This window comes from Hyla sarda, chromosome 8 (genome assembly GCF_029499605.1).
Source record: "Hyla sarda isolate aHylSar1 chromosome 8, aHylSar1.hap1, whole genome shotgun sequence".
NCBI classification, from domain to species: Eukaryota; Metazoa; Chordata; class Amphibia; order Anura; family Hylidae; genus Hyla; species Hyla sarda.
The window spans coordinates 79,945,937-79,972,097 of NC_079196.1; the positions used below are offsets into that span (position 1 = coordinate 79,945,937).

A 26,161-nucleotide genomic window follows, 5' to 3' on the forward strand; every position below is an offset into this window, starting at 1 on the left:
GAAAAATAGAAGAAGTGATCTGATTGGTTGCTATTGGCAACTGGTCAACTTTTCCTCTCCACAGGTTTTGATTCCTGATTGTCTTCATATATAGAATGAGAATCTTCTGACACAGTGAGTAGCCAACCATTTCTGGGCATAAGACATCAGAACTTGCTGGGTGCCCTACGGTTGCCTGGACAACTGTGCCCCCCAGCATCAGCCGCCTCTCCCCTCATCACATGGGGCAGATCGGGCAGCAGTTTTGGACACTTCTGTCATCCACATTTTGCTAACAATATTTTTCACACACAGAAATAAAATAAATGAGTCGAACAAGTCAAAGAACAGTTTAAACAAAGGGAACTTTATTTATTATTTACAAAAATGTTTGTGTAGGGATTTTATGTAACCTCCATCACTCACAAAGAGCGGACAGTAACTAACTCAGGACAGGAAAAACCTCCAGAGGGGAGGAAACCTGTAGGGAATCCATGGCTACTGTACTGCCCTTCCTCTGGGCATACTAAAGGAGGTTACCTCTAGAATTTGGGCCAATGTGTCCGTGTATGTGCTGCCCCACAGCCTGGAAGGTGTGCATCTAAGATAGGAAAAGAAAAGAGAGATTAGTTACATGTTTATTATAGAAATGCACATGGAACTGGACTAAAGACCAAAAAGATGTGATACTTACCAGTCACAGGCGGGTATGAATGTGTATTCCTAGGTTCCTACAGTTTAGGCCCCTCACTGATGACAAAGGTTATGACATCACATGTGTGACCTCACGGGAGTTCTATTTGAGTAGTGCTGCTTTCTGATTGGCTGAAAATCCAATCATATTCTGCATGACTTATCTCAGGGATTTTTGGCAATTTTTATTAAAATGGCTCACTCCCTGTGGGTACATTATATTTGTTTCTCCTAACCAGACACTCAGTATTTGTAATATCATTTGGTGACCCTAACAGCCTGGGCCCATAGGTTTCTTATACAGAACACTGCGGCTCTGGCAGGCTCAATGGGGGAGATTCATCAAGACCTGTCCAGAGAAAAAGTTGCAGAGTTGCCCATAGCAACCAATCAGATCGCTTCTTTCATTTTTGAAAGGGCCTCTAAAAAATTAAAGAAGCAATCTGATTGGTTGTTATGGACAACTCAGCAACTTCTCCTCTGGACAGGTTTTGATAAATCTCTCCCAATGGGCAGCGCTGGCTGCTGGGACATCTGACGAGTGACGCCTCTGACGTTGCGGCGTGGAGCGGAAGGATATTATTCATCAGACGTCCCGGCAGCCAGCGCTGCTTATTGATTTAAAGTGGTTGTGGCTCCTGCTGCCAGTTCAAGATCAGGCAGCATAGGCCGAGATTGACATACTGCATCAGTGACCCCCTCTGGCTGTCCAGCAGTTGCAAAACTACAACTCCCAGCATGCCCTGACAGCCTTGTTGGAAGGGGGGGGGGGGGGGTGGGGGGAAAGATAAAGCAATGTGGGCTTTGAAAAAGGCCACACATAAGCTGTGTTTGAAGGAAAACAGTCACCCGTTCACCCACACTAAACCCGAAACACCGGGTTATGGTGTGGGCAGGGACGTGCACAGACATTTTGAAGGGCAGGGGCTCAAGTAAAAAATGAGGGCACTTTTCATAATTTAAAAAACGTCTGCCAAACTTAATGGGCAGATGTGCTGCGGCCCAGGGACACAGCAGTAGACTCCCGCCAGGCCTCCTCGACATTCCTATGCCCATAAAAGTTGGTGTTTTTGTAAAATCGAGTCAAGAACAGTTTCTCTGAGGTCTGCCATGTGTATATACACTTTGGCTGTGCTGTCAGTCTTATTTACAGAAAACATGTGACAGCTGCCCTATAATATACTGTATTATAGAGGAGATTTATACAAAACCTGTGCAGAGAAAGAGCGGTGCAGTCGCCCATAGCAACCAATCAGATTGTTTTGCTGAGGGCTTTTCCTCTGCAAAGGTTTTAATAAATCTCCCCCTATATGCCCCGGTCTGACTTCTATATGACAGAACCCATCACCAATCACCCAGCACCCATCAACAATCACCCAGCACCAATCACCCAGCACCCATCACCAATCACCCAGCACCAATCACCCAGCACCAATCACCCATCACCCAGCACCCAGCACCCATCACCCAGCACCCATCACCCATCCCCAATTACCCATCACCAATCACCCAGCACCCATCCCCAATAACCCAGCACCAATCACCCAGCACCCATCACCCAGCACCCATCCCCAATAACCCATCACCAATCACCCAGCACCCATCACCCAGTACCCACCTTTTGCAGGAATCTCCACACAGCTCTGGTTCTTACACTGAAGAGATGGGCACCACACAAATATATATGCTTACAGTCTACAATATCCAAGAGTTGGCAAAAAAAATAATTATAAATATACAAAGACGGCCGGGTATAGCACAGCATACAGGATGGAGGCAGGGAAGCTCCGCCTCCATTGTGCGCAAGACTGACTTCGCATACTAGCAATGTGGGGCAATACCTAGAAAATGGAAAGACCAATTTTTGTGTACATGCACTGTAATTTAGTGTATTGGGTTTAGTGTGAGTAAACAGCCTGTCAGTTTCCTTTTAATTATATACCGTACCCCCCTTAATTCCCTATATACTGTGCCACCATTAATGAACTATATACTGTGACACCATTCATCTATTAATTGCATATATACTGTGCCACCATTCATCTATTAATTCCCTATATACTGTGCCACCATTAATGAACTATACTGTGCCACCATTCATCTATTAATTCCCTATATACTGTGCCACCATTCATTTATTAATTCCCTATATACTGTGCCACCATTAATTCCCTAAATACTGTGCCACCATTAATTCCCTATATACTGTGCCACCATTCATCTATTCATTCCCTATATACTGTGCCACCATTCATCTATTAATTCCCTATATACTGTGCCACCATTAATTCCCTATATACTGTGCCACCATTCATCTATTAATTCCCTATATACTGTGCCACCATTAATTCCCTATATACTGTTCCACCATTCATCTATCAATTCCCTATATACTGTGCCACCATTCATCTATTAATTCCCTATATACTGTGCCACCATTAATGAACTATATACTGTGCCACCATTTATCTATTAATTCCCTATATACTGTGCCCCCATTCATCTATTAATTCCCTATATACTGTGCCACCATTAATGAACTATATACTGTGCCACTATTATTTAACTATACTGTGCCACCACTAAGGGTGGGTTCACACGTGCGTATTTTCTGCTGCAGATCTGCTGCAGATTTGCTTTAGCAGATTTCTCTTCCCATTGTCAATATACATATACATACACACACACTGACATACAATCACTCACATATATATATATATATATATATATATATATATATATATGTATACATACACACACTGACATACAATCACTCACATATTTACATACACACACACTGACATACAATCATTCACATATATACATATACACACACTGACATACAATCACTCACATATTTACATACACACACACTGACATACAATCACTCAGATATATACATATACACACACTGACATACAATCACTCACATATTTACATATACACACACTGACATACAATCACTCACATATATATATATATATATACACACACTGACATACAATCACTCACATATATACATACACACACTGACATACAATCACTCACATATATAAATACATACACACACTGACATACAATCACTCACATATATACATATACACACACTGACATACAATCACTCACATATATACATATACACACACACTGACATACAATCACTCACATATATACATATACACACACACTGACATACAATCACTCACATATATACATACACACACACTGACATACAATCACTCACATATATACATACACACACACTGACATACAATCACTCACATATATACATACACACACACTGACATACAATCACTCACATATATACATACACACACACTGACATACAATCACTCACATACATACATACACACACACTGACATACAATCACTCACATATATACATATACACACACACTGACATACAATCACTCACATATATACATATACACACACTGACATACAATCACTCACATATATACATATACACACACTGACATACAATCACACACATATATACATACACACACACTGACATACAATCACTCACATATATACATATACACACACTGACATACAATCACTCACATATATACATATACACACACACTGACATACAATCACTCACATATATACACACACACACTGACTTACAATCACTCACATATATACATACACACACACTGACATACAATCACTCACATATATACATATACATACACACTGACATACAATCACTCACATATATACATATACACACACTGACATACAATCACTCACATACATACATACACACACACACTGACATACAATCACTCACATATATACATACACACACACTGACATACAATCACACACATATATTCATATACACACACTGACATACAATCACTCACATATTTACATATACACACACTGACATACAATCACTCACATATATACATACACATACACTGACATACAATCACTCACATATATACATGTACACACACTGACATACAATCACACACATATATACATACACACACACACTGACATACAATCACTCACATATATACATATACACACACACTGACATACAATCACTCACATATATACATACACACACACTGACTTACAATCACACACATATATACATACACACACACACTGACATACAATCACTCACATATATACATATACACACACACTGACATACAATCACTCACATATATACATACACACACACACTGACATACAATCACTCACATATATACATATACACACACTGACATACAATCACACACATATATACATACACACACACACACACACTGACATACAATCACTCACATATATACATACACACACACACACACACACTGACATACAATCACTCACATATATACATACACACACACTGACATACAATCACTCACATATATACATACACACACACACACTGACATACAATCACTCACATATATACATATACACACACTGACATACAATCACTCACATATATACATACACACACACTGACATACAATCACTCACATATATACATACACACACACTGACATACAATCACTCACATATATACATATACACACACTGACATACAATCACACACATATATACATACACACACACTGACATACAATCACTCACATATTTACATACACACACACTGACATACAATCTCTATCATATATATACATACACACACACTGACATACAATCACTCACATATTTACATACACACACACTGACATACAATCTCTATCATATATATACATACACACACACTGACATACAATCACTCACATATTTACAGTCACTTACAGTAAGGGCTGCACAGGCTGGAGTTCATGGCCGGACATGCAGTGGGCGGGGCTTCTCTCTGCCTTCTCTGCTCCTGTCTCCTCCATGTGGAGAAAAGCAAAGAAATGGCAGATAATGACAGGGTGAGTGGCGCCCCCTATCTGCAGGGAGGGCACAGCACCCTCCATTAAACCACATACAACTCCCCAGCAACGGATTCTTTTTACTTCACCTGTTACCGAGTCTGCACCTCCTTTTGTGAGGGCACTAGAGGGGCAGGTGAGGAAAAGGGCAGGGGCTCCAGCCCCCTTTCACTCCTATGTGTGCACGTCCCTGGGTGTGGGTGCTGGTCACGTGAGCGGTTGTGCCTACTGAGCGCTCATATGGCCAGCGCCCATGAATATTCAAGTCCAGCCGGCGGGCCGCCTCCAGCGAAGCGGGCCTTCAGAGGGACGCCGAGCCGGACTACAGGTACGCATATGGGTCAAAGAGCTCGCATCGGTCTCATGTTCACCTGCACTATAACTCTGTGTATCAGGTTTTGTGTGACTGAATGGGTCTAAGCCTAGGAACAGATGCAGTTTTTGTTAGAGTTTTTTTTTTAGCCAAAAATAAAAAATAAAAAAACACCACAAAAAGCTGCCCCCTCATTTCTTTTCCCCCAAGATGCCCTTGTGGTGTGCCACAGGGTGTAAAGGTGTGAGGTGTATGGGGCTTTATGTGGTGCAGAACGTCTGGCACTCGGGTGCTGCCTGAGGGCCCGGGCCTGCGGAAGGGGAGTCTGTCGCTGCCAGCACATCTCCTATGCCGGGTGCGGGCCCTTTAAAAATTACTGAACTGCCGGAGAGGCTGGGGGCTGCTGGGACAAGACGCACGAACGCCTTCTCCAAGCCCCTGACGTCTCCCTGCCTCCGACCCTGCTATTACATTTCTGACACTGACTGTGGCCTCCTCATGACTTATCAGCACCGCGGAGGGAGAGAACTGGCTGCGGAGTAAAGAGGACGGGGAAGGATGAGGTGAGCTGTGGAGATGTGTGTAAGGGAGGGGTGGGGGTGTGGAGATCTGTGTGAGGAGATAGGGGACGGCGTGGAGGGGGAGATGTGTGTGAGCAGATAGGGGAGGGGGTGGAGGGGATGAGGGACAGCATGGCTTGGAACATTCCTGGACAGTCCATTAATATTGAGGATTCTTAACATTATCCATGACTAGGGGATCGTAGAATTACGCTTGGCCTACACCACCCATTTCCAATTACCTTTTTTTCCCCAGTAAACACAGACACTCCAAAGTGGTACAAAGGCCACAGCAGACCCAATTTTATTATCCAAAACCAATTAACAAATATATATTAATAAATATATATATAAATATAACACTTTACATGTCTTCATAAGTAACATGCCCCCTAACATCTCCCGCTATCCAAGGTAACATTACCCCATAACATTCACATAACCTGAACATAGTGCAAAATGAATTAACCAAACTCCTGATATAGCACCAGACTGTAAGGGGACCTGAAGGCAGCTTCTTCTTCTGCTCTCTCCTACTTTGCCCTTGGTCGACCGTCACCTGACCCAAGGGCACCACCTTCGGAGACCACTCTGCCAACCACTCGAGCATGCCTCCAGATCCCCCTCCATCTCTTGCCGCTGCGACAACAATTACCATGCCCCACCTCACCCTAAATCAGGGCGGGCGGGCAGGACTCTCACTGATTCAACTTTCCTAATGACTCCTCCCCTTCCTCCTTATACTCCCCCTTCCCCCCTTTACGCAACGTAATCCCCCCTCCTTACTTCCTGAACCTTCTCCCTGCACTTTCTACTGCCCCCTGTCATGTGCCCCCTCCCCTCCCATGCTGTCCTCTCCGGGAGCTCTCTGTAAAGGGAAATTGTACAGGACATTGTTGCTGCAATCCGGAGGACAGTATAAGCTGAGATACTAGCTGGGGAAAAGCACCTGAGGTGTAGCTGGGACCAGTGGATCCACATCCCTGTAGCTCATGGTTCTGTATTGGTACTGTGGTAGCCCTTGGGGGGTGTATGGTAGTGGTGGTATGGTATCGGTATATGAGGGGTTAATATTAACCCCATAGTTCGTGACGCCAGGCTGTGGGCTGCTACGCTGAGGCAATGCTCCGGCCTATCGCCGCCCCTCCCAGTAACGATAGGTGCATGAAATGACCGAAGGTCCACAAGGAGATTGTTAAGGCCCAGGAGAGCAGCATAGGGGCCACATGGGATGAGCCCCCCTCCCCCTGGTTTTATATATTAAGTTGTAACCATTAATTATATGGCTCACTTACATTTGTGCTGAGATTCTCATTGCAGTGCCAGCTGTTGCTGGTCAGAATAGACCTGGTAGCTGATTGGTTGTTCTGGTTCAAGCGGGAACAATGAACGGAATATAAGTCAGGTCAGCGGGAGTGTTGGTCCAGATGTTCCAGACCTGTGAAGAAGAAACATCAGCCCTGAAGATGGATTTACAGTATGAAGAGGCCGGGACGAGGGAGGCGACCCCCGAAGTGAATGCTCTCTACCTGAGGCTGCTGGAGCGAGCTGCCGGCGCTGGAGGAGAAGATTGGCTGCGCAGATGTCTGGGAGAAGCCTCGACCGGAGCATCGCTGGAACAGCCTTCAGAGGACATTGCTGCTGCGGGACCTGAGGACTTCATCGCCGACGCGGATGTGGAGAATCGTCGCACTCAAGTTCCGGCGCTGGAAGGGGCGGAGCTTACGCGTGACATCACGGAGCGTCCGACTGCCGAAGATGACGTCGCCGGAAGTTCAAGGAATGCCGGATCTTCTGCAGGCCAGCTGTGCCGCTCTTCACGGAGCGTGAGCAGGCCTAAAAGGGCCCTTTCTCCTGTAGCGGAGCCCAGCTGCAGCAGAGGAGCTGTGAAGAGGATCCCCGCCCAGCCCGCCCGGAGTTCTAAAGGGGGCTCGCCGAGACCTGCAGCTTTGTCAAGGGAGCAGACCGGTCAGAGGGCGCCTAATGGTGAGTTGATAGCCGCTCACACCACACCGACACCACAGCAACATAATGGGGGGTCGGTGGATACAACTGGGCAGAATGTCCTTGCAAGCTTGGTGGCGATTTTTAACATGGTCGCTGCTTTGCCTGCGAGGGATATCACTCGCGCCCCTCAGAGCAGTATAAGCACTGCTTGGCTGGGGGGTGGCGAGCGTCCTTTACAGGATGCTTCACAGTCTCTATCTCTGTTCCTGCTGTTAGTATTCCTCCTGTTAACAATGATGTGTTAGTTGCCAATAGCAACATTTCTGACACTGTGAGTGATTTTAATAGCAATAATGTATCAGGTGCTAATTCTAGTGCAGCGAGTATCGCTAGTGTTGCCGAGGTTTCTCGCCCTCTCCCCTCTGAATCTATTCCTGGTATATGCATGAAAGAAGCTATTACATGTGAGATCTCTCCTTTGGGTTTTCATCTTAATATGTCAATCAAGGAGAAGATTTGGAGGGGAGACTATGTTGATATTTTTTCTCTGTTACCAACTAATAAGGAGCAATTGAATAAGTTAGTGGAATTAAAAAAAGAGGACAAAGATGATAAGAAACCAGTTGTGTTTAAATCTTTCAATAATTGGGTTCAAGCGTTTTGCATATTTGCGGCTGTACTTGGTGAAAGAAAAGCTCATTTATGCTCTTCTTTATTCCAACATTTAGAAATGGTTTTAGAGGCATATAGGAGTTTTGGTGGCACTGGATGGCTGTTATATGATGAAATGTTTAGGCAAAAAATAGCGGAGCACCCTCAGATGAAATGGGGCCAGAAGGACGTTGGTCTTTGGTTAAATTTGATGTTACCTCAAAAGCCTAGGAATTTTCATGGCACTAGCTCGGCCCCCAATAATTTTCGTAAGGGATTCTGTTTCGCATTTAATGAAGGGGTGTGCAAATGGCAAGCAAACTGCAAGTATAGGCACGAATGCTCTCATTGTTCAGGCAGCCACCCAGTCAATAAATGTTTCAAAAAGATTAATGCATCAACATTTGGGCAACTTTCCAGTAGGGAGGCGCTTTCAAAAAGCGCCGACTCCAGTGATGCTGTCAAACATGTTGGGCTATCTAAGCAAATACCCAGACACTCAGAGAGCTAACATGTTAATAGAAGGTTTTTCAGTGGGTTTCTTCGTGCCTGAGTTTAAAGGTGTTGGTTGTACATTAGGGAAGAATTTGAGTTCAGTTAATCAACATAAAGGAATAGTGAGGGAGAAAATTAACAAGGAAATTAGAGAGGGGAGGGTTGAAGGCCCTTTTTCTAGCCCTCCTTTTACTAATTTTCGTTTGTCCCCTTTGGGTATTGTACCTAAGAAAGAGTAAGTTTTATTTTGACAAGGCTTTACCGATGGGTTTCTCTGTATCTTGTTCCTATTTTGAGGCATTTGCTTCATTTTTAGAATGGGTAGTCAGGCAAGAGTGTGAATGTGGGGAAATGTTACATTACTTAGATGATTTCTTATTTATTGGTTTAATTGATGAGGTTGATCGGTTGTTAGCTGCATTTTTTAAGGTTTGCAAGTTATTCGGTGTTCCATTAGCGTCTGAGAAGACATTCTACCCTTGTAGGTTAGTTTTTCTGGGTATTGAAATTGATTCCTTGAGCATGCAATTTTACTTACCAAAGGTGTTGTCTATGTTAGCAGGTATTAATAATATGTTGTGGAAGAGAAAGGTAACTCTTAGAGAGCTTCAAAAGATTTTAGGATTGTTTGTTTTTGCTTCAAGAATTATACCTATGGGTAGGATATTTTCCAGACGACTAGGCAACTAGGGGGATTAAGTCTGCGAGATGTCATATTAAGCTAGATGGGTCTCTGAAAGATGATCTTTCTCTATGGGCTGAATTTTTAGTTAACTTTAATGGTTCTTCGGTTTGGCAATCTGGTTTTCAATCCTGGGATGAGTTAGGAGTTTTTACTGATGCTTCTGGGTCTTTTGGTTATGGCGCTTATTTTCAGAATCAGTGGTCTGCTGAACCCTGGCCAGTAGCTTGGATAGAAGCAGGTTTTACATCTAATATAGTACTGTTAGAACTGTTCCCTGTTGTTGTGTCATTAGTCATTTGGGGTTTCGTATTGTTAATAAAAGGGTAATTATACATACTGATAATAAAGGCGTTGCTTTTGCCATTAATTGTTTGTCTTCAAGATCTGATCCTGTGATAAAACTGTTGAGACATTTAGTTTTGATTTTCTTAAGGTTAAATGTTTGGTTAAAAGCTGTGTACATCAAAGGTGCATCTAACGTCATTGCTGACGCTTTATCTCGGGGTCAGTGTTGCAGGTTTTATCAATATTGCCCGGATGCGGACAGATTGGGAGCTGCTTGCCCGGCGCACCTGTGGAATCTAGTTTTGGACTAACGTGGTCTGTTTCTGAAAAAACGTGGTCTGAATATAGTAAGTTCTGGTTGTGTTGGTGTGACTTCTGTGCTAGTAATAATATAGATAAATGGTTCTCTGATGTTTTTTCTTCTTTATTGTTTGTTTCTAAATTATTAGAGAAGAAATTGTCTTTTAGTTAGGTTTCCAGTTGCTTGGCAGGTGTTGCATTCTTTCAAAAATCGGGTGGCGTTTAGGCTATAAATTCATATTATCAAGTTAAGCAAGTCCTGAAAGGTTATCGTATGGCGAGGTTTCATAAAGATCAGAGGAGGCCAATTGATGCAAGTTTATTGAGGAAGCTAGTGGGAGTCTGTCCGGAAGTTTGTATGGATTGTTATGAAGCATCTCTTTTTCAGGCTGCATTCAGTTTTGCCTTCTTTGGGGCACTGAGAATCAGTGAGTTCACCGCGGCTAATAGGAATGCTGATCCTCCTTTATTGTGTTCTGACATTAGTTTTCATAATTCAGGTATGTGTGTTCTGGTTAGGAAACCCAAAACAGATGCGTTGAGAAAGGGTAAGCAGATTGTTATTGGAGTAATTCCTGGTGAGGATTTATGCCCTGTTGAGCTATTAAGAAAGTTTATTGTTTTGCGTCAGGTTGATGCTCCAGGTCTTTTTGTTCACAAGGATGGATCCTGTTTGACCGCCTTCCAATTTAATGCTATTTTAAAAAAATGTTGTGAAAGTTTAGACCTGGGCGACTTCATGATTAGCTCCCATTCATTTAGAATTGGGGCTGCAACTGAGGCAGCTAGGTTAGGATTGAGCTCTGATGCTATCAAGAACATAGGTAGATGGAAGTCTGAGAGGTATAAGCTTTATGTTAGGCCTGATATGATTATTAATTAATATCGTTTTATCTTACAGAATAAAAATCTCCATAAAAATAATTTGGATAGTGGGTCATTCGTTTGTTCATTGGGCTGAGCAGAGAGCGGCCTGCAGACCATACTCTTTAAATCTAGGATTTGATTCTGAGAAGGTCTGTATTTTTTGGGGAGGTGTTAGGGGTTTGAAATGGATTGAATTGTTTGACTTATGTTTACATAAAGCCACTATTTGGCCATCCCCAGACGTGATAATTTTACATGCAGGTGGCAATGACGTTGGGAGAATGAACACTGCATTACTTTTTAAGTATTTTAAACAAGTTTTTCTAGGGTTGCATGACGTTTTTCCTTCTGCAGTGCTGATTTTTTCAGAAATTATCCCAAGGCTTATCTGGGCGAATAAAAAAGCTTGTTTTATTGAAAGAATGAGAAGAAGACTAAATAGAGGGATGGAAAATTTTTTGCCATCTATTGGAGGTTTTTCCTACAGACATAAGGAGTTAGAAGGTTTTATTCATGGTTTATTTTGGTTTGACAAGATCCATTTATCTGAGATAGGAAATTATATTTTTAACAATGGTTTACAGGAAATGATCGAAAAGGCCACGGCGTTAGACCAGTGTTTTCTAATCAAGGTGCCTACAGCTGTTGCAAAATAATCTCTCCCACCCAGTGGTCGCTTCACCCATTGAAGCAGGACTGGCTGCCTTTGCACAACTGACTATTGATGTCAGGTCTCGACGCACTGCAGCCTGGGAAATCCCGAGACACGAGTAATTTTTTATGCTGTTAAAAATAAATATTGGGGCAAAAATCAGGTACAGACACTATATTATGAACTACACTAACTTTACAGCCCCTGTAGCATATGTAGTGTGCCACGGGGATGCGATGAGGTATATGGGGCAGATGTTATTAACCCCTAAATGTTCGTGACGCCAGGGCGCGGTTTTCCTAAGTAACCACCCGAAGGAAGCTCCGCTATCCTTAGCTTAGGCAGGGTAATAATAGTTCAAGACCAGGTAAGGGTTAATGGTAGCTTTACTGAGTTAGACAGATGGTAACAGTCTTTACAGCTAGGCCAGGATCCCAGAGAGGTGTCCAGTAACACGGAGGGCACCTTACAGCTTGCTGGGACTTGCAGTGACTTCACAGACTTTAGGACAGCCATGCTGACTATAATAGACTAGACTATAGACTTGACTTGACTGTAGGTAGTGACAGAAGACATAGACGACTTGACTTACTGACATGTTGCTGTAGGTTAGGCTTAAGGCCTCCAGATGTGCTGGACACTAGCTCTGAGATGTCTGGACTGGACATGACCTCAGCAGAGAATGTGGTGGAAGAGAGCAATTGTAATACCTCCCCCTCTTATAAAGGGGGGCAGAGCAAGGAGCCCATAGGTCAAATTGCATGTCACCTGGTTAGTTGGTGCTCTCTGGGTAACAAAACATGTGACTTGAACATGTGACAACATTATCATGTGATTAACTCAAAGGTCCTTTATACATAACACATATAAGACTATGGGGGACACGCTGGAGGAGAGCCACTAGGGCACAGAGAGACTCAACCTGACAGGGCCTAAGTACTGTACAGGACTATATCCCGTACTGGGACATCACACATAGTTGAAGAAAAAAATTACTGGAATACCCCTTTAATATTGTTTGAAGTCATCACAAGTGCTTGATATCGCCCCATTCACACTCTGATAATTGCTTTAAAGGGGTACTCTGGTGGAAAACTTTTTATTTTTTAATCAACTGGTGCCAGAAAGTTAAACAGATTTGTGAATTACTTCTATTAAACATTCTTAATCCTTCCAGTACTTATTAGCGGCTTTATACAACAGAGGAAATTATTTTCTTTTTTAGATTTCTTTTCTGTCACGACCACAGTGCTCTCTGCTGACACCTCTGTCCATTTTAGGAACTGTCCAGAGCAGGAGAGGTTTGCTATGGGGATATTCTCCTGCTCTGGACAGTTCCTGACATGGACAGAGGTGTCAGCAGAGAGCACATCCTGTAGTTCAGAGCAGTTCAGTGTGCAGCTCATTCGGGTGTGTCTCTTTGTGTGTGCTCCAGAGACTTCCAGCAGACCAGAGCAGGTGTTTCATCAGCCTCCCCAGGAGTGTGGCAGCCTCCTCGGGAGAGCCTCCCTGCATGGCGTCCCTGGCCTCCACCTCCCGTTCTTCAAGGCTGGCGGGGGGTGGAGAGCAAACAGCAACAGCCTTTCCGGTCGGGGGGAGAAGATCTGGCAGAGTCTGCAGTAATGCAGACTCTGCTCCCCCAGCAACGGGTGCCAGCCAGAGATCCAGTGGTGGAAAGAAGGCAAGGAGGAAAAGCTTGGAGTTGTGGGCTGAAAGAGGACCCAAGGAAACAAGTGCAACATTCTGCTCCCGCATGACCGCGCGGTTTGCGGAGTATGAGCAGTGTGGTAAAGAGCTCAGGCTGGCCAGAGAGGACCTGCGTGGGGCACAGAATCTCGCAAACACGTGTTCCAAAAAGAACCGGCCTGAGCTGAAGAGAAGAGTCACGGCACTGAAAAGTAAAATCGTGAAGTTGGAGGAAAGGAGGGCAGAGATCCTGGAGGAGGAGGAGGAGAAGTTGGAGGAAAGTGTAAAGGTTGTGGAAGATAAGGATTCATTGCCTGTCCCTGCTCCCTGTGACACCCGGACTCAGGACAGTTACATTGAGCCGGCACAGGTGGCGCTGCCACTTAGTGAAAGCAAAGAGGAAGATGTGGAGAGTGAGGCTGGGGGATTGCTGAGGGCTATAGTGATGCAGGAGTCCCCAGCCCACCTCCAGAATTTTACTTTTGGTGATGACCTGTGCGAGGATGTGGCAGTAAAGCGCAGGTCAAAGAGGCAGAAGATCCAGGAATCCATACAATATGTGTTTGTTCCTTTCCAGCAGTCTGGGCCAGCTGCAAAGCTGGTTCAGACCGCTGAGCCCCCCAGACTGCCAGACCCCGTTTCTGTGGTGGAACGGAGCCAGCATGGGGGGTACAGCATGGCGTCAGTAAAGGATGTGGATGCAATAGATGTGAAGCCCACCCATCCTGCCTGTAGGGAGGGGCAGGATGGGCTCATGGTGGGCAGTGGCGAAGTAAGCTATGCTGCCGTGTGCTCGGGGGGCGGTTCCCCGAGTGCTGTGGGCATTACCGGCGCTGCGGGGCATTCCTCTGTGGGGGGGGGGGGAGTGTCCGGGTGATGGTGGAGGAGAGTGGTAGGTCTGTGTGCTCGGGGGGCAGTCCTCCGAGTACTGTGTATTCTGTGGGTGCTGCGGGGCACTCCTCTGTGAGTGTCCGGGCGCCGGCATCATCCCCAGAACCCGTGCGGTCGGGCAAAGCGGGTGCTGGCACTGTGGGAGGTGCTGGGGTGCGCCCGGAGGGGCAGCCCCAGACTCCGGAAGTGACTTCAGCTATGGAGAAGGAACCACCAGCATCAACCCCGGCAGCAAAGCCAGTAAAGAAGAGTATAATAAAACATGCAACACTACAAGTCCCAGCCAGCCCAGAATCTGTTAGTCAGGATAAGAGTGCAGGATGTGAGAATGCTGAGTGTGGAAGTGTTGCGGATGAGAGGAATGTATGCGGGAGTGTCAGTGCAGTGAATGATGGTGGGAGTAGTAGTGGTATGAATGGAAAGTCTGGTATGGATAGGAAGAAAGATGATGACAGTAGTGTTGTGAATGGTGTTATTAGTGGTTCTGGGTCAGGTTCTGGGTCTGGTCCGGCTGCCCCCCCCGGTAGTGACTGCTCCTAGGAGCTATGCTAATGTCACTGCCGGGGGTTCAGGGGGGTCCCCATCTCCGTCCGGCCCTGGGGGCCACTTGCAACAGCGCCTCCTGGAGGCTCTACGCAGGGGTGACAGGTCGATCCAGGTAGAGGGAAGGGGTGAGGTCGACCTGTCTTTCTGGATAGAGAGGCACGGTTTGGGGGCTTTCCGAGAGCGAAATGGGGAGGTGGTCTGGTCCCTCTCGACACCCGGGCAGGACAATAACCGTAGGAATGTGGTCCGTCTGATTTGGAGGGGTGAGGATGCGTGTCCACCTCGCACAAAAGTGGTTGAGCTCCTCCTCCAGATGGAATTCAGGGCGAGTGACATCTTAGCCCTGATTCATCCCTACGGATCGTCTGAGTTTGACGTCAGTTTTGTTCGGCCAGAGAGTCTTGAACTCTTCTGGTCAAACTACGAAGTGGCGAAGAACGAGCCCGGCTGGCGGGATTTCGCTGTAAAGGCGATTTCCCGTCAGAACTCTGTCAAGAAAGTGATCGTTTTGACCCGTAACGAGTCGCTTTCTTGTTATGACATCATGACCTGGCTCGGACGTTATGGGAATGTGACGGACATGCCCAAGAAAAACTTTGATGAGCACGGGATCTGGTCCGGGGCCTGGACGTTTTCCGTCAAACTCAAGCGTTCAGGGAGTACGGTTGCCCACATTCCGTCAGCCGCCTTCCTTGGACGTGATAGGATCCAGGTCTTCTACCAGGGGCAGCCTAAGGTCTGTCACAGGTGTGGCAGCCCCACCCACTTTAGCGCAGCCTGTACTGTACAGGTCTGTGCTTTGTGTGGTGGGGTGGGTCATCTGGCCGCATCCTGTAGGCAGATCCGCTGTCATCTGTGTGGTGTCCTCGGACACCCTTTCAGCCGTTGTCCTAGCGCCTTCGCCCGTGCAGCGGCCGCTCCGGCTGAGGAGAGCTGTGAAGTTGCCTCGGCTGGAGAGGGTACGAGCAGGGATGGGGGTGCAACAGGGCTAGTGAGGAGGAAAAAGGGCCCCGCCAAACTAAGGCGGGAGGAAAATCGGAGGAGGAGTAGGGAGCTGGAGAGTGCCCAGGTGACGGGGGTAGCTCCAGACCCTGCTCCTGAAGCTGGCCCTGTAACTGCTGAAGCCCTGGGGGAGAACGTGCTGGATGAGGAGATCAGGAGACTTCACAGAGAGGATGGCAATATGGTCGACCCTTCCGATTCCTCCCACTATGAAAGTGTGGATGAGGAGAGTGGGGTGAGGCCCAAAAAGAAAGTTAAGGGCAAAAGGAAAGGGAGAAAGAAGAGGTCAGAGCCCTCTGTTCCTTGTACTGCGGGCCAGGTCCAAAACGGAAGCCTGACTGCCCCCCCTCTGATTGACCTGTCAAACCGGTACCTCGTCCTCGATACCATCTCCTCCCCCTCCTTGGAGGGGGAAGGTGAGGGCGGGGTGCCTCGGGAGAAAGAGCCTCTGGGGGGAACTGGGCCCTGTCCTGTCGAGGCACCTTCCTCGGATGGCAGGGCTAGACCGGGGCCGGACGGAGACGGGGACCTTATGGACCAATCAGAGTCGAAAAAAAGATGTAAGAGTGGTCCTGCCCTCTCGTCGTCTTCGGGGGATGAGGGGGCTAAAAAGAAGGGTAAAAAGAAATAAAGGGTGAGGCCATCTAATTCAATCACCCTGTATGGCGGCACTCACCCCATTGACGCTGGCATCTATTAACTGTGCCAGCATTAAGTCGGATACGGCTAGATTTGCAGCCTTTGATTTTCTCGGCCGTGTTGAAGCTGACATTTTCTTTTTACAGGAGACCAGGTTGTCAGATCTAGCCTCTCTGGTAAAAGCCAGGAGAGAGTGGAGGCGCGGTCCCTCCCACTGGTCTCTTGCGGCTGAGCCGTATAGTGGGGTGGCGGTCCTTTTTACCGCTCCTGTTGAATGCCGACGGGTTATTGAATTAGATATGGGGAGGTGCCTGATCTTAGATATCTTCATGAAGGGACAAGAGCTCCGGCTCATTAACATCTATGCCCCGCAAACTAAGCGGGGCCGTAAAGATCTCTTTATGAGGATTAAGCCCTTTCTTTTTACGAGTCGGCAAGTGATCTTTGGAGGGGACTTCAATAATGTCACGAGGTCCCAAGATAGGAGAGGCTCCAATGGTCCGCTGACTTGCGATAGTGTGGCACTGATTAGCATAGCTAGAGAAGCTCGCCTGGAGGACGCCCACATCCGGAGCCCCTCGGGCCACACGGGTTTCACCTATCATCAAGGTAGTCGCAGGTCTAGGATAGATAGGTTTTATTTAAAGGAGGAATCCGTCTCTTCCGCAGTGTCCGTGGTTGAGGTGGAGTTCTCCGATCACTGTATGATTTCTTTTTCCCTGAATGTTTCAGAGACCCCCCGGATGGGAAAAGGTTATTGGAAGCTGAATTCGTCCCTCCTGGAGGAAGTGGAGATAAGACAGTCCTTTGAGGATTTTCTTCAGAGTCAGGTACCTTTACTGGACCTATGTAGTAGTAAGTCAGAGTGGTGGGAGATATTCAAGAAGCGGGTTGCGGGGTTCTTCCGCCAGCTCTCGAGCCTCAGGTCCCTGAACAGGTATCGCTTGTATCAGGGTCTGAGGAGGAAACTCGAGCTTCTCGTCTCGACTGAAATCCTTGCTGATGGGGTGTCAGTACGATAGGCACGCATCTTTGGTTTTTGAGAGGGATTTCCGGAAGTACCGCTCGCCCGACCCTTACAGAAACTGTAAGATGTCAGTGAGTAGTAAAGTCATTTCAGGACTGATTGATAGTACGGGATCTCTGAATCGGTCCAGATCAGGGATCTTGGAGGTCGTCAGATCCTTCTACTCGCACCTCTTGGGAAAGAAGGATCTAGATCGAGACAGGATGTCGGCTTTCCTGGCTGAAACCATTCCTGAGCCAGGGGTAGACCCCTCTCTTGATGTTTTGGCAGAAGAAATCAGGGAAGAGGAAGTGAGACTGGCGATCGAGGGGCTCGCCCCTAAGAAGTCGCCAGGTCCGGATGGCTTAACATCCGAGTGGTACAGGACCTTTAAGGAGTCTTTAGCTCCCCTCTTGACTGAGGTATTCAATGAGTGTCTCTCCTCGGGCACTCTACCAAAGTCAATGAGGAGGTCAGCCCTGATTCTTCTCTCAAAGGGTAAAGATCCCAGCCGAATTGAGAATTGGAGGCCCATAGCTCTTCTCAATACGGACAGAAAGCTTCTGGCCAAGATACTGTTTAATCGGCTGGTGAAGTTTGCACCCCGGCTCCTTTCGGGGACTCAGCACTGCTCTGTTCCAGGCCGAAGCACCTTAAGTGGGGTCCTTAGTGTCAGGGAGGCAGTGGAGCGGAGTAGTGCGAGTTTCTGGAAGGGGTACTTGCTGTCCCTGGATGAGGCCAAGGCGTTTGATCGGGTGAACCACGAGTACCTCTGGTCCGTCCTCCTGAGATATGGCTTACCGTGTACTTTTGTTAATTGGCTTAAGATCTTGTATGCAGGGGCAGAGAGTTTCCCGCTGGTGAACGGTTGGTCTGGCCGCTCTTTTGAGGTGGGGTCCGGAGTCCGTCAGGGTTGTCCTTTGAGCCCGCTTTTATACATGTTCGCAATCGATCCCTTCGTCCAGAGGGTAGATTGTGGGCAGTTGGCGGGAGTCGGGATGACTCTGGCGGAGCTGGATGTCACCCAGAGAGTGGTGGCATACGCTGACGATGTCACTATTTTCGTCTCCTCGAGAGAGGAGGTCGATGTGGTGATGTCAGAGGTGGACCTCTACTCGGAGGCATCCGGGTCTAAGATCAACCGGGATAAGTGTGAGAGTCTCTGGCTGGGAGGGGGGATCCCACGTTTGATCTCCCGGACACCCTTCCAAGGCCCCAAGAATCAGCAAAAGTCTTAGGCATCACATTCGGCCAGGACGATTATCCCACCAAAAACTGGGATGGTAAGCTCCAGGATGCCGCTCAGAAGGTGGACCAGTGGAAGGGTTGGTCTATGACCCTCAGGGAAAGGGTACACCTGATCAAATCGTACCTGCTCCCCTTGTTTATCTATCTGGGCAGCGTATGTATCTTGCCAGAGGCTTACTACACTAGGGTCTACAGCCTGTTTTTCCAACTGTTATGGGGGAACAGGATGAACCTAGTCAAGAGGGAGGTTACGTACCGCACGAGGAGACTAGGGGGTTTATCTATGGTAAACCCTGTGGTGTTCTTTACGAACACCTTCTTGAAAGCTAACATCGCAAACCTCTGGAAAGAGAGGGCTCCTCCGTGGGTAATCTCCTGCAGGGAATGGTTTCGGCCTTTCTTCCAGGAATGGGAGAGAGGAGGGCAAGTGAAGGACCTCCGTACACCCCATGGATATCTTCCGGCTTACGCTACCCCGACTCTGAAGGTGATACGTCGGTGGGGTCTGGGAGTGTGGGAGATCAGGACCCAGTCAAGGCAGTTCCTTGACAAACGGGTTCTGTTGACCCATTTCCAGAAGCCTCTGGCGCTAAGGGACTGCCCAGGTCGGGATCTGAGGGTGGTGTTGTACCTTTTAAACATGAAAAGGATCCCCCAGAAGTTTTGGGACTTGGCCTGGCGCTGCTTTCAGGGGAAGCTATATGTAAGGGACAACCTGAAGTGCAGGAACTCTGATGACCGGGGATGTCCCCGAGAAGAGTGTGGGGACACGCTGGAAAGCATGGACCACTTCCATCTTCATTGTCCCTTTAATATAGGGGTCTACAACCGGGTGGGCGCTTCCATCGGCTGGAGTCAACTTGCCGGCCTAACCTATCCAGAGTGGGCTTATGGGGCATTCAGGAACCTGGGTGGCCGAGATCGGGGCACTTTATTCTTAGTCAGTTTAGTGGTTAGGTACTACACGTGGAATGCACGGTGTTTAGTGTCGACCCAACAGAAAATCCTCTCCGAGGTGGAGGTCTGTAGGAACATCACCGGTGACCTCAGGAAGATCAGGTCTTTGGAGTATGGCAGTCTTGGTACCAGTAGGGCTTCTCTCCTGTGGAGAGGTTTTTCTTTTGATGTGCCCTAGGTACTAGACCTTTTTAGGTAGAGTACCTTTATTTTGGTTAGGGGCAGTGTTATAGGGATAGTGATAGGGTGAGAGCAGGGTCAGTTTTAATGGAGGGATAGAATTAGGGAAAATTGTAGGGGGGAGTTAGGGAATGAGTTTAAAATTTTCATGTATCAAGTCTGCCATCCTTCTTCCTGGTGGTGGGCTAATGCATGCACACGCTAGCTGTGTTTTGTTTTAAGCTGATATGGTATGAAGGGCTTACAGGCGACCAAACTTGGGCCTAAAGTGGCTTTGGTTCAGTGTGTATATGTTAGTATGTATAAGTTTGTGTGTAAGTTGGTTGCGAGGAGTGCTAGGTGGGGAGGGTGTATTTGTGGGTGGTGGTGTTTTGCTTTTCTTTTGGGGACCTGACATGGGTCAGTTAGGGACAGGACTTTGTGTACGAACGGTATGGACTCTGACCCATGTGCAGGAGGGGTGGTGTGGGAGAGGGTACAGTTTTAGTGTAGGGATTTTGGTAGGGTTTTCAATTGTTTTTGTAGGTTTTCTGTAGTGTATATATATTTATTTTTAGTTAAATACTATATTATTATGTTCATGTGATTTTGTATGTATATTGTTTATATATATATATATATATATTATTATAATTTTTTTTTTTTTTTACAGCATTACAGTAGTTATGGCAGTCGGACCAGTTATTATGTTACATGGTTTACGTGGTTTATTTGAGTTTATTATGTTGTTACGTTGTTTATTTGAGTTTTTAATATTTTTTATTTTTTATTTATTTATTTATTTATTTTATTTATTTTTTTTTTTTGTAGCCAGCTAAATTTAATGTTTATGTTTATATTTTGCTATGCCAAGTTGTGTATTTTTTTTTGTTTGTTTTTTCTTGTTATGTTTCCCGAATATGGATGGTTTTGAGTTGTAGCCAGGTAGTGCTAAATTTTATTTTCATATTTTGATAAGCCAAGTGCTATTTTTATGTTCATTTTTGGTATGCGTGTGAGTGTGTTGTTTGGTTCAGTTAGGTGGGTTGGCATATTTTAGGCTTTTGTAAAGCTGGGCTGGCCGGTTAGGCAGGGTTTTGTTTTTGTTCTTTGGTACCAGTATATTTCTTATTTATGTTATAGCTGGTTAAGCTTGTTTTGTGTTTTTGTATAAGTTTTGTACTTTTATAATAAAAAAGAGTGTCAGCAGAGAGCACTGTGGTCAGACAGAAAAAGAAATCCAAAAAGAAAAGAACTTCCTGTGGAGCATACAGCAGCTAATAAGTCCTGGAAGGATTTTTTTTTTATAGAAATCATTTACAAATCTGTTTACCGTATATACTCGAGTATAAGCCGACCCGAGTATAAGCCGAGACCCCTAATTTCAACCCAAAATCCCAGGAAAAGTTATTGACTCGAGTATAAGCCTAGGGTGGGAAATACCTCATCCCCCCCTGTCATCATCCAGACCCGTCATTAACATCCTCATCATCATCCCCTTGTCATCATCCCACACATCCCCCCTTCATCATCCCCTTATCATCCCACACATCCCCCCTTCATCATCCCCTTGTCATCATCCCACACATCCCCCCTTCATCATCCCCTTATCATCCCGCACATCCCCCCTTCATCATCCCCTTGTAATCATCCCACACCCCCCCTTCATCATCCCCTTGTCATCATCCCCACCCCCCTTCATCATCCCCACACCCCCCCTTCATCATCCTCTTCTCATCATTCGCCCTCAGTGGTCTTCAACCTGCGGACCTCCAGAGGTTTCAAAACTACAATTCCCAGCAAGCCCGGGCAGCCATCGGCTGTCCGGGCTTGCTGGGAGTTGTAGTTTTGAAACCTCCGGAGGTCCGCAGGTTGAAGACCACTGCGGCCTTCAACATCATCCAGCCCCCTCTCACCCCCTTTAGTTCTGAGTACTCACCTCCGCTCGGCGCTGGTCCGGTCCTGCAGGGCTGTCCGGTGAGGAGGTGGTCCGGTGAGGAGGTGGTCCGGGCTGCTATCTTCACCGGGGGCGCCTCTTCTCCGCGCTTCCGGCCCGGAATAGAGGCGTTGCCTTGACAATGACGCAGAAGTACGTTGGCAATGAATGCACCTCTGCGTCGTTGTCAAGGCAACGTGACTATTCTGAGGCCGGGCCCGAAGCGCTTAGAAGAGGCCTCCCCGGTGAAGATAGCAGCCCGGAACCAGTATCCCACCGGACCACCTCCTCTCCGGACAGTCCTGCAGGACCGGACCAGCGCCGAGCGGAGGTGAGTACTCAGAACTAAAGGGGGTGAGAGGGGGCTGGGTGATGTTGAAGGCCGCTGTGGTCTTTAACCTGCGGACCTCCGGAGGTTTCAAAACTACAACTCCCAGCAAGCCCGGACAGCCGATGGCTGCCCGGGCTTGCTGGGAGTTGTAGTTTTGAAACCTCTGGAGGTCCGCAGGTTGAAGACCACTGCGGGTGGGGGAGTTCACTCGAGTATAAGCCGAGGGGGGTGTTTTCAGCACGAAAAATCGTGCTGAAAAACTCGGCTTATACTCGAGTATATACGGTAACTTTCTGGCATCAGTTGATTTAAAAAAATAAAAAAATAAAAAAATGTATGTTATGAAGTAACCCCTTCATAACCGCATTTACAGAAGCATTGCATACATCTCTATGAGAGTAGCAATATAGTCCCAGGCACTGTGTCACAAAATCCCTGTCAGTCAGATCTGTAATACCACAGCGCCAGGATTTTTATAGCTAGTAAATGTGGCTTTCTATGATTTTATAGCTGAAGTCTTGCAGTTAGCAGCATTAATGTCGCCTGTATCCGGTGTCACTCTGGAAGATTGCATACACATCTGCATCACAATATGTTTATGTATTTCTGCTTGTCTTTACACAGTCACTTGCCATAAACTACTATGCCATCCCATGTCTGACAGTTTGTCATTGAGTAACAATGAGCCACCGAGGATGTAAGTGTCTCTGTTTATCTACATGACAGTGTCTGCTTGTGTCAATGTGTTCTTTTCTATATCTGCCAGTCTGAATGTGTCACATGCAGATCCCTGTTATGACAGACTGTCAGTATCTGCCTGCATGGGGACAACCATATATATGACAGTGTGTGTCTGTATCTCCAGGTCAGTGACAGTAAGTCACTGTGTATCTCTGAGTATGTAGCTGAAAGAGGTTTGTGTCTGTCTTTTCCACTTATGGCATTAGCAAGCATATCTTTTGTTACCCTGTAACAGTAGTTCTCCATTGCCTTTCTTTTGTCATTGCATGTGTGTTATTTAACCGCTACATTGCTATTTTTGTAATGTGTTGATTGTATCGCATGCATTTGGGCTGGGCTATCCCTCTTTTTCAGTGTTTCCCAACCAGTGCGCCTCCAGCTGTTGCAAAACTACAACTCCCAGCATGCCCGGACAGCCAACGGCTGTCCGGGCATGCTGGGAGTTGTAGTTTTGCAGCAGCTGGAGGCGCACTGGTTGGGAAACGCTGCTCTATTTAGCTTACTATGTACTCCTATTTATTATGCTATGATATTTGTTGAACATTTCACAATTTTTACGTGTGGGTTCTTGTAAATGTATTACCTTTTGTGTATTTATATTTATTGTCAGTATTCATAATAATAATATAATAATAATAATAGTAATATTATATTAAACTGAATAATGATAATAATAATAAAATAATAATAATAATAGTAATATTATATTATATTAATAATCTGAATACTATAGGAATAATATAATAAACTAATAATAATATAATAATAATAATAAAACAATAATAATATCATAACAATAATATAATAATAATAATAAAATAATAATAATAATAATACTATAATAATAATATAATAATATTTTATATTAATAATCTGAATACTATAATAACATAATATAATAATATAATAATAATAGTAATAATAAAATAATAATAATAAAATAATAATTTAATAATAATACAATAATAATAATAAAAATAAAATAATAAAATAATAATATTATGATAAAATATAATAATAATATTTTACATTAATAATCTGAATATTATAATATAACAATAGTATAATAATAAAAATAATAATATAATAATAATAATAAAATAATAATACTATAATAATAATAATAATAATAATAATATAATAATATTTTATATTAATAATCTGAATACAATAATAATATAATAATAATAATAATAATAGTAATAATAAAATAATAATAATATAATAATAATTTAATAATAATACAATAATAATAATAATAAAAATAATAATAATAACAATAAAATAATAACAATAATATTATAATAAAATATTATAATAATATTTTACATTAATAATCTGAATATTATAATATAACAATAATATGATAATAAAAATAATAATATAATAATAATAAAATAATAATAATATAATACTGATAAAATAATAATAAAATTATTATAATAATATAATAGTTATCATAGCAATAATAATGTAGAAAAAAAATATTTGCAGAATATGATATTATTTGGATCAAAGCACATAATATACACATTTTCTTTCTCTCCTTAGGAAAGCTGACATATCATTTAAAGGGAGACTTTGGACCAGCTAATGGGACCGAGCCGTTCCAGAATGTCCTCTCTTTTTTTTGTAGGCTCGGCATGGCGGCTGAGTCAGGTCACAGGGACAGAGTCTTATTACAGTCAGCAGTGCCCGTCCTGCAATTCAGACATTAAAGTGCAGTATTTTTCAATTAGAGCTGACGAATTCAATCAAAATTCCATAGATTAGGATGAAATGAGGCATGGGTCATTTACACGAGATTTAATTGCAGGGCTATTAGACAAATAGTATATCTGCCACTCTCACATGATCTATCATTTCAAACATCAATATCTGAGGCACATCTAGCCTAATATCACCTCCCTCTGATCACCCCAGACCTCCCCCCTCCCCGCTCAGCTGTGCTGCTCTTTTGATGAGGACCGGATTCATTTAAACCAGTGGGTGTCAAAGATTAATGTGAGGTGGGGTGGGGTGTGTTTCGGAGTGTACGCCACTCTTTTACTTGTTTTTCAGTGTATCGCATTGTGTTAAGGAAGGCGTCGATGAAAAGATTATCCCCTCAGTACTGGGACATTTGTCAACAACACCCTAAAGAAAGAACGTTGCCACCATAGACCAAAGATTATCACACCAATGGAGGGATTAGCCAAATTATTGACATCCCTGTGATCACTTAAACTTTGGAATTTTAGAACAAAGCCAATATATTGTCAATTTCCAGAATGTTGTCGAAAATTCAAACTTGAAGTCCAAATTACAGATAGGTGCTTCCCTCTCAGCTCCGAGGCTATCCTACTTATCTCCGGCCTGGCATTAAGGGATAAATTGTCACAACTGTGTATTTTATTATGACAAGGATTCTCTAAATCAGATGACCGAGGCATTTCAGATCCATCTTATGTGTGTTGAGAAGACTTATGTTTGGTGTTGAGGTAATGGGGTGCTCATATCTATTGATATTGTATTCATATTCTAACCATGAGAGTTGTGAAATCTCTTCCTATAATGAAGGATCTCAAATATTTCCTATGGAGGTTTAAGAGCCTTGGGTCTAATGACCATACATACGAATGAGGGGTCCAGGATCTGTAATGAGAA

At 44.8% G+C, this 26,161-nt stretch overlaps 1 protein-coding gene and 1 long non-coding RNA gene across 4 annotated transcripts; one reads left to right on the forward strand and one right to left on the reverse strand.

Moving 5' to 3' along the window:
• On the forward strand, positions 1-26,161 carry LOC130284485 (uncharacterized). 3 transcript variants are annotated; one of them, XM_056534879.1, is made up of 4 exons: positions 1-114; positions 7,812-8,477; positions 23,399-23,471; positions 25,067-26,161. In XM_056534879.1, the coding sequence occupies exons 2-4, from the start codon at positions 7,919-7,921 to the stop codon at positions 25,107-25,109; spliced, it is 675 nt and encodes a 224-aa protein (XP_056390854.1). In that variant the 5' UTR covers positions 1-114; positions 7,812-7,918; the 3' UTR covers positions 25,110-26,161. The 3 variants fall into 3 exon arrangements, 2 of the variants coding, with proteins under 2 accessions (XP_056390854.1, XP_056390855.1); XR_008847050.1 differs by lacking the exon at positions 7,812-8,477 and having other exon boundaries at positions 49-114; XM_056534880.1 differs by lacking the exon at positions 1-114 and having other exon boundaries at positions 7,797-8,477.
• LOC130284487 (uncharacterized) lies at positions 326-1,036 on the reverse strand. Its single transcript, XR_008847051.1, has 2 exons — positions 674-1,036; positions 326-580 (listed from the first exon to the last, which is right to left on the reverse strand). It is a non-coding gene; the product is annotated as an uncharacterized LOC130284487 (long non-coding RNA).

Bases quoted from the DNA above. Each gene is read 5' to 3' on its own strand.
- LOC130284485 (XM_056534879.1), top strand. From the start codon at position 7,919: ATGTTCCAGACCTGTGAAGAAGAAACATCAGCCCTGAAGATGGATTTA. The intron at 8,478-23,398 runs GTGAGTTGATAG...GTCTTTACACAG, and splicing joins CGGTCAGAGGGCGCCTAATG to TCACTTGCCATAAACTACTA. The intron at 23,472-25,066 runs GTAAGTGTCTCT...TTCTCTCCTTAG, and splicing joins AACAATGAGCCACCGAGGAT to GAAAGCTGACATATCATTTA.